This window comes from Ambystoma mexicanum, chromosome 10, assembly GCF_040938575.1.
Source record: "Ambystoma mexicanum isolate Mex_15411 chromosome 10, UKY_AmexF1_1, whole genome shotgun sequence".
Classification (NCBI taxonomy): Eukaryota; Metazoa; Chordata; class Amphibia; order Caudata; family Ambystomatidae; genus Ambystoma; species Ambystoma mexicanum.
Window position 1 is genome coordinate 240,573,131 of NC_090932.1, and position 8,856 is coordinate 240,581,986.

An 8,856-nucleotide genomic window follows, 5' to 3' on the forward strand; every position below is an offset into this window, starting at 1 on the left:
CATTGTATCTTTCCTTGTGCATTAGCTTCCTTCCAAAACCGATTTTCCTACTTCTTTCTAGTGATGAACAGTAGTCTCCAAGTTTCCCTATCTCCTTCAGTGTAGCAACAAAAATTTCCTTTCATTCTGTCCCATAGCAGTTGTGAGTAATAATCAAAATCCCATTCTGCCATTTTGCTCCAGAAACTGGTTTACACTTTCTTTGCAGTCTTCCCATCTGGGGGGGGGGGGGGGTGGGCTGTACTCTAAATCCGATTTTCTCTCCATCCCTACTCCTTGCCATTGCCTTCCATTCAAGGAATCAAGTTAGCTAATGTTTGGGGGTGAGTGTTGCAGTGGGAGTGCTAAAGCGTTGGTGTTACCCATTTCTAATATTGCTCTTTTTCTGTCTTGCCAGTAAAGATTGTAACAGTATATCTTAATCTAATTGTTTTGTAGTGATTAGTACATTGTGTTACCACAATATTAGCGGCTGTGAAATTGTTTGAATTTCCTTTTTTCATTAAATAATAATATCTTATTGATACACACCGGCCCGATTCCTGGTCCATTGAGACACAGGGTGTTTGTGGAGGTTGGGTACGAGATGGATTGGAGGCCTACTCAAACAGAAAAGAACCTGTGGTTTATTAAAAATCAAAACTGCTTTATTGTATGCCACTTTTATTGTCAGGGAAGGAGTCCCTGGCTGGAGTGTGCCGTGTAATAAAACTATGACAATGTCCATCCAAGCGATCAAGATGGAATTTGGTCTGACATCACTCTATATGATAGTGGTGTGGAAAACTCTCCATCAATACCGCAAGTGCATACTACCTAACCCTTCGGGCGGTTTTGCGATGCTAAGCAAAGCCTTACAGGAGAACACTGAAAGAATCCTGAATGAAGGAGATCTATCTGCCAGGCTATTTTGGCAGACTTGCAAGAAACACAAAATGGCTTGATGAATAATCCAGATGGAACGAAACAAAAGCTGTACATGAAAGACTGTGTCAATACACAACAAAAGAGACAAGCCTACCAACTCTACGGAAAGCCTTTACAAGAGGCCAGGAAATTGAACAAGCTATCGAAATACCTGCAGAAATTCCCCAACCAGCATTTTAGAGCACAATTCACGTGCTTTCGCCTAAACCCGTTTCCCACAAAAGAAATACTGAGACCAAGAGCGGGCAACAGGGAGTTTAATGCATCATGCAGACTGTGCTTAAATAAAGATGGGAAGGAATCCCTGAGACATTTGATACTATTTTGTCCAGCCATAAGAGAAATAAGGACCAACATTCTGGGCAGACTGATCAAGGAAAGTGTGACTGGTGGATGATGTTCACACAGGGAGAACGGATTTCCAGAACAGCCGGCCTGGTTCAGCTTCTGAAACAGATTTTCTCTAGGATTTAAGGCAGTAACTCCAACATGGGGGGACCTCGTTCTAGATAACTGATATTGACTAGTGGTCAAAGATGACATTGGCTATGGATTTCATAAGGAAAAAAAGATGTTTTAAAAGACAGACGGTATAGGTTTTTTTCTGTAAAACCAAAAACCTAAATACATTTAAACACATTTTTAAAAAAATATTTTTTTTATTTGTATTCTTTGTTAGGGGTAGCATGGGAAACCACAGCAGTAGCAAGGGAGCACCGGCCTGGTGACCCCAAGAAGCTGTTTTCTTGGGACATTTCATTTTCTAGTTTTCTTTGACCCCTTGCTCGTCTTCTCGACGTAGAGGATTCTAATCTCTCATCCATAGAGATGGACTGGTGATGCCACCTTATATTGTTAATAATTGGGGCCTTAGACTCAGGAGAGATCCTCAGAATAGGCCTGCAGTCACCTCGTTTCCTGAAAGTTTGTGAGCAGGCTGTTGTAACCCACGTCTAATTCTTGGTATTATGCTTATGAAAGGTAGGCACTATGAGCTTCTCCCCAGGCTTCCTCTCAGGAAACGCGCTTTCCTTTCATTTAGCTTGACCAAGATATTCTTCCTTGTTCCTCCCTCTCGTGTCCTATGCTGAAGTTTATCTCACCTGTCTACACACATCTAACGTTCAACGCTCCTCTGGATATACTGGTGATCTGATGTAGCAGTGGACTGGAGTACACGTAACACTGGAGATTTCCTGGTGGTCCTCTATATACATTGGGCCTCGTGTGGGTAACCTGGTTTTCTGCTCCTCTTAACTCTCTCCCAGTCAGCAAACCCCTTTCCTTCCATCTATCCTCATCGCTCACATCCCTATGAAGCAAGCATTTGTTATAAATATTCCAGTATGTTTTATATCTATTTGTGTTATGTTCACTACTTTTAAATGCCTAAATAGGGATATGTGTGCTTAAAAATCACTGTTTGGACCAATTTTTAAAACCCTGCTTGGGAGAGAACATCCAAGCTCTGCTTTGTGGGGCTTGGCTTTCTTGGGTGTACTCTGAGGCACTTTTGAAAAACATTTCCAGGTCCACATTTGGTTCCCTGTCCAGACTTATTTGGGCCTGTGATGGGCTTCCTTGTGGAGCTGGTTCATGCTCATTATGCCTCTGGTTTCTGCAAGTTGTATGCAGATGCTGTCTAGGCTACAATAGGTACGCTGGGTGGGGTATGTACAGGCCTACAAGGGACCCCCTTTCCTTTTAGATGTTTATCAAGGAATTTGGTGTGAGGGGTTTCAGCTAATCTGGTCCAGTCTAACTTCTGTGGCATGCTTATTGCGCAAGTACTGTGAGAAGGAGGAGCGAGTTGAAGATCATGCTGTGCTACCAGCAATCTTCAATGATCATAGTCTTGCTCTTCCTCGTCACAGTATTTAATCCTTCCACACACAGCCTTGTTGGCAGATCTTCCTGGATCCTTTAATAAAAGGGTGGATCGTGAGTAAGGTCAGAGTTTTTAAATGTCATGTATGAAGGGAGTACATTAGGGGGAAAGGGGATTTTGGGAAAGGCTGCTTTCTGGAATGTAGATTGCCTTTCTTTGCGTTTCAGTACTGTGACTAGGAAGAGTAGGACTAAGAGTAACAACGATTACTGGTAATAATTCAGAGTTGTGGCACCCGTAATTTATTCAAAGCTGATGCACATTTTGCAATCTCTAGCTGCCTTTAGTTTGGGTTATTAGGTGGTACACCACCTATACGCCAAAACGATTGCATTCAACTACAGATAGGGAGAGGTGAGGAGGCACACGCCACTTGTAGGTGTTTGGTTATTTGCACACCCATTGACCACCCACGGCCATGCAAATCTCTGTGGTCATTCCCAACCGGTTCCTGCCCTTCCTCGCCCAAAACACCTCCTCATGGGAACTCTTTGATCTCACTTTAATCAAGCCTTACCATTAAACTTTGCATTCAAAGTGCTTGCCAATGTTTTTTCAAGGCCATCTTCTGAAAGTTAATGACTTCATTGGAGCGGTAAACCCGCCACTGGTGTAATCAAAATACCTCAACCAGGTCTGCCTTCAGCCACTCGATTTATAAGCACTTTGCATGTCCTTCACTGACGTCTTGTTACAATCAAGCATTGGCAAAGCCAACAGTGTTGGCTTGTGGACGAGTATTAGGCATTTGCCAGGCACTGCCGTTATATGCCCAGGTGCTCGTACCATTTTGCACCTGCTATGATCAATGGCCAGTTCGCCACTATGGCAGTACCTTTCCCATGTCTAGACAGAAACCCAAACTGTTGCCATTGCTAATAAATTACCTTTTAAATGCTCGATGCGTTTTAAACCAAATTCAAACTGAAAACAATAAATAGTGTTCTTGGAGATCAGAATTTCCACTGTTGGACATAGAGATTAGAAGTACATTTGTCGAAATGAATCGCCGAAAGCGAGTGCAAAGATGTGCATTCCTTTTAAATGCCAGCTTCCCAAGAACCCACCAAACCCAATGTTCACCCGCAAAGGTGCCGAATTAATGTGCAGTCGTTTATAGCTCTTCACATAATCAGAAGAAGGACTACAGCTCCATGTCTAATTTTATCAATAAAAACAGAGCTGGCTCGAGGCATGGGCAGTCTGTGCAGTGGCACAGAGCCCCGCTGCCAGGAGGGCCCCGCAGGCACCAGTGCCTGCGTCGACTATACCAGCTCACGTTATTTTGAAGAGTGGATGTGCCGCTTCCTTCTGCGATTTGTGCATTTCTGTTGATCCTCTCAAGCCCCTGTGATTCTCTCAAGACAAATAACCCCCTCCCGCCCGAACAGCCCATTAAAACCCGGAGGCCCCATAATTACGGGTGCTTTGTTCTAGCCTAGATTTTAAAGTAGGAGCGATGTATATGTCATGGCTCATTGAAGAGACCATTGGTTTGGGTGAGACGTTTCCCTGTGAGAAATGCAAAGGGCCATTTTTATTATAAAAGAACAATCAAAGCACCTAACTCTATCTTACACACTCGTCCAAGCCACTTAAAATTAATCACACAAAGCAGTTACTAACAGATGTTCATATTTAACACACCAAAAAGCATTTATGTTTGGTAGAATGTCATGTTTTCATCACACCATATACAAAGCCTAGATTTGTCAAGCATTGAAACACAAACAGGTAACATTTTCACACATTACCTTTTGATGTGAGAACGGGGGCCTGATTAACAGAGTGGTTTCCTATGGGACTGCGCCATTATGAAACACTTCTGTGAAACAGGCCCACAGTCGTGAATGTACATTTTCAAAAAGTCAAAGGCCATTCTTTGCCTTCTGCTGAACTGCCTTCTGGTATTTGTACTCTCCCATTCAAGATGGGCGGGAATAATGCCACAATTGTACACGTTTTGCCCAACATATTTCTGTAAGGATTTATAGATGTGTGAATTTATGGTTTGTGTACTTTTTAAGTCATCTTTGTAAAACAGAGTACTGTTCAAAGCCAGGCATCGGGGTGAGGGGGAAAGGATGAGAGGGCAAGCAAGTAATTTTGTATACGCTCAAGACGTTACACAAGGCTGCAATCCTGGAGATGTTATATTCCCTCATTGTGGTCATATGTTGCTTTTCAAGGCACAAGTAGACAAAACATGTCTAGGCACACTTTTTTTCAGCGGGCGGCCGCCAAGGGTTGTTGCTAGGTCTGGAAAAGACCTGGGGCTACGCTAATGTCGGAACTGGGGGCTAGCTACCTTTTGCTTGTAGCTCCTGAGATTCTATCTGAGGCTACAAGCAAAAGACCAGGGGCTATAGCCCCCTTAGCAACTCCTCTGGTGGGCGCTAAACCGCTTGGGTGTTTCTGATGCCGGCAACCTTGCTCAAGTGTTTGGGTACAATTTTTTCACCCAGGTTGGAATGTTCCAAGTGCAGACACTTAACCACAAGACCACATTGAAGTGTCATCAAAACACATGTCTCTCATTGCGGTTTTGTTTTCCCGGGAATATTTCACTATAGATGGTTGCTATTAAAAGGTGGACACCTTTTTCAGTTTGCCAGCGTACTTATTGGAAAATCTCTTCTCTCAGCTCATTTTTCCAGTGTTGATTTTTTTTTTATTCTGTTGCTTTTATGTCTTGTGCACTTTCTTCTAAGGGGAAAGGTCAATTGAGCCAAATGTGTATATTTCAGTTTAAGATATGCACACTTACTGTGTGTATATTCACAGGTGGCAGCTTTTGATTTTCGCTATGGGGGCAGAAGTTCCCACACCGAGTGAAGTGAGGGAGCTGTACCCATCCCCAGGTCGAAAGAGCACATTTTGCAGCAGGAAAAAAAAGCCATATGATTTATATCTTTTCAGCAAGTCTCCTAACCTGCCCAGCTGCTGTTGCAACATTCTGCTCCAGGATCCCCTGCTACCACATTCAATACCCGCACCCCGACAAACCATTTTGGCCTACTCACCCGCTCCAATGACGGATCGGGGGTATATTGATGAAGCGCTGTTCTTCGTTTGCAGTGAGCAGCACATGGTCATTTTGCTAGACGCATGTTAAGAAGTCACCAAGCCTGAACCCAAACCTGCTGCACCCAGTGCTTTAGCAGAGTACAGCGGTCAATCGGGATTTATTTTCCATTTTTGGACACCTGAAGCAACTACTTTGTAGAATCTCCACAGGGGCAAAAGGATATTCCCCCCCCTCCCTTTGTTCAATGACAAGGGGTGCAAGTGCCCCCACCCCTCCCTCTGTACTCAGCTCATATGAGTACATAGTTGAACACCCAACTTTTTCTTAGGACTTGAGCCTTGTAAATTTAAAGACCTGCGAAGTTCCATACTCTCACGCCTCAAGCCCTCCCAGGTAAATAGACTCTATTGCATTATAACGCAACCGGCCATATGTCAACCTTCCCCGTCAGCTCCATGCCAAATCCCTGCCCTGACATCACATCCTTGGAAACTGCTTAGATTTTATTTCTTTTGGAAGTCAAAGTAATCCTGATCGCTTCGGAAATAAATGCATATTGCTAGTTTGGACAATATGGTCAAATATACACACACATAAAAACAATTGTGAAACTTCTGAAAAAAACAGTAGTTAGCGAAATACAATCTCTATATTTTTGCAATGCTCTCCGAAGTCAGTGTTTTCAACCCACATTTTCAAAAATACCTTTTGCAAATCATAATTTCTACAAATTACACATAGGAGGAGATTTGTTCAAGTGCCTGATCTCAAATCCCGGTTCTCCACTTAACCACGGTGTCTGCTCCTGGGCAAATCCTTGTATTTTACTACGCCTCATCTACCAAAATTAAAAGACTCCACAGGTGTTCAGCTCACACTGTCTGCTACTCCAAAACACAGCCTCACTCCTGATATGGCCACATAGGTAACTGATAACAGTGACAATTCATAAACTGGCAGTCACAGTGCATTTGTCTCCTGCCTTACTCATGGCAACGTCTTTTTAATGTAATTTCTCATGATACCTTTGCATATTAAAGACCCATTCTGTGATGTGATTTTCTGTAATATCACCGATGTCACCATTTATGGAAATAAGAGGTGGCCCTGCACATCTTATGCCACCCAGGTGCCCCCTTCTAGTGCCAGCTCTGTTTAGAGGGGTGGGTCGTGGAGTACCTGATACAGAAGATACCACAGAAACACAACCCTAGTTATTGCTAGCTTTTACAAATGTGTCCTAGACATCACTTCATGGTGTCACCAAGCCACAGCTGCGATCAATCCACCCCAAAACAGGATGAAACCAGACACGGGGAAGACACAGAAAGGGGGCACTGGGGTCTGCACCCTCTCTTCCACTTTTACAGGAGGTGTTTTTTCCTGCTGTCGTCAAAGAGGCCTGTTCTTACCCAGTGCTTTGAGATAGTCCTCGAAGTTGTCGTTTCTGAGCATCTTCCAGTAGCCATTGAAATCCGTAGCCATTGCGCGGGAGAGAGCGGCCTGAGGCACCGTCGGGAGGCTGGAGAGCCGGAAGACGTGGTGGGGGGCAGATGTGAATTCGGAGCAACAGTTCACGTGTCAGTAACCTGGGATGTTTGCGTGGATGGGGCCAGGACTCGGGGGTGCACCGTCTCTGTAGATGGCGACGTGTGCGGAACAGGGCTGCTGTACAGTGGGAAGGCCCGGTATTTAAGCAGACCTGACAGAGCGACGTCCTGGGTCCAGAGGTCGGCGCGGGCGAGCGCTGATGCGTAGCGCGAAGGCGGTGCAGTCCCGGGAGCAGAGGGAGGGAGGCTGGCTGAAGGGATGGGGTGTCTCGCCTGCACTGCTCAGCTCGCTGCCTCTCCGCTTCCTGCTGCCGCCTGCCTTTTTATCCGTGCCTGCCTGAGACTGCTCCCATAATCCACCCCGTCTTATAGTGATTACTCAAATCCTCCAACTAAGAGGGACGGGAGAGGGGCGCAGCATCACGGCGGAAAAACATCTTTTATCTTTCGGCGATAATTCATCCGTCCCTTTGTTACTCTGCCTTTTGCACGAGCCCCCGCTGCCGATAGTTTCAAGCCCCTCAGGCGCCACAGAACAAGTTTCGCAGGGCATTTAGCAACTATATATCCTAATGGGGGAAGTGCGCTCTGGGTATCTTTTCCTGCAGAGCTGCGTGGCGCCCCAACAATCGGATGAAGTGCCTAGCCTTGTTTCACCCTGCTGTGGGGTGCCTGGGAGCGCAACCATTTTACCAACTAGCCGAGGCGGGAACAGAGTCCAGTCCTGCATTTTATACTAAAATGAAGCCCAGTCCTGCATTTTATACTAACAGACAAGTGCATTGTGGTAATGACAGTGCAGGTGTTCTCAGGCACGCCTAAAGGTAGTGCTTCAGTCGTGTAGTCACGTGAGTGCCACACTTGACACTACTTGAGCCCAGCTCCTCCTCGTGCACGGGAGGGACGGGCCTGGTGCCATGAAACTGAAAAGACAGATAGGGAGGAGAGGGGCCGGAAAAGAGTGCATTCATTTTTTGTTTATCTGTTTGGTGTTAGTGAGTTGGCCACGGCACGCAGTATCGAACACACTGAACAATGTATCACTACAAGATGCGCGCAGAAGGAGTCATGCAGTAGTGACGCGTATCATTATGACTCCCCGTTTCTCATGCTGGGTGAAAACTGTGAGTCACGATAAAATGATGTTTCTATAGCAGGTCCGTGTTTTCCATGTTGCAGATACTCGCTGCGATTCAATGGTACCCATTTATCGACTTTGGACAGTTGCCTTGTTATGCAAACATGTGACCTGCAGATTGCACAAAAATCCCAGCAGCAAGTCATTCACTTCCCAAGCTATCACATGTTACCTAAAGTCAGCAAGAAGCCCTTAACAGTTGACAGACACCAAGGGATGGTACAAGATGCAGAAAAGTAAGGATTGACACTACCCGCCACTTAAAGGCTCACTCCTTACCAAAAAAAAAAAGAGAAGGTTCTGGAATCCCCTCTGGTTGGAATTG

The 8,856-nt window shown here is 45.1% G+C and overlaps 1 protein-coding gene across 1 annotated transcript in view; it reads right to left on the bottom strand.

Annotated features, from left to right (window-relative positions):
* The window catches only part of RBP1 (retinol binding protein 1), a 276,077-nt gene extending 268,345 nt beyond the window's left edge, over positions 1-7,732 (bottom strand). Inside the window, exon 1 of the mRNA XM_069617772.1 lies at positions 7,256-7,732. Within this exon, the coding sequence (XP_069473873.1) occupies positions 7,256-7,328 (73 nt within the window). The 5' untranslated portion in view covers positions 7,329-7,732. The remainder of the gene's footprint in view (positions 1-7,255) is intronic.
* Positions 7,733-8,856: the final 1,124 nt, after the last annotated feature.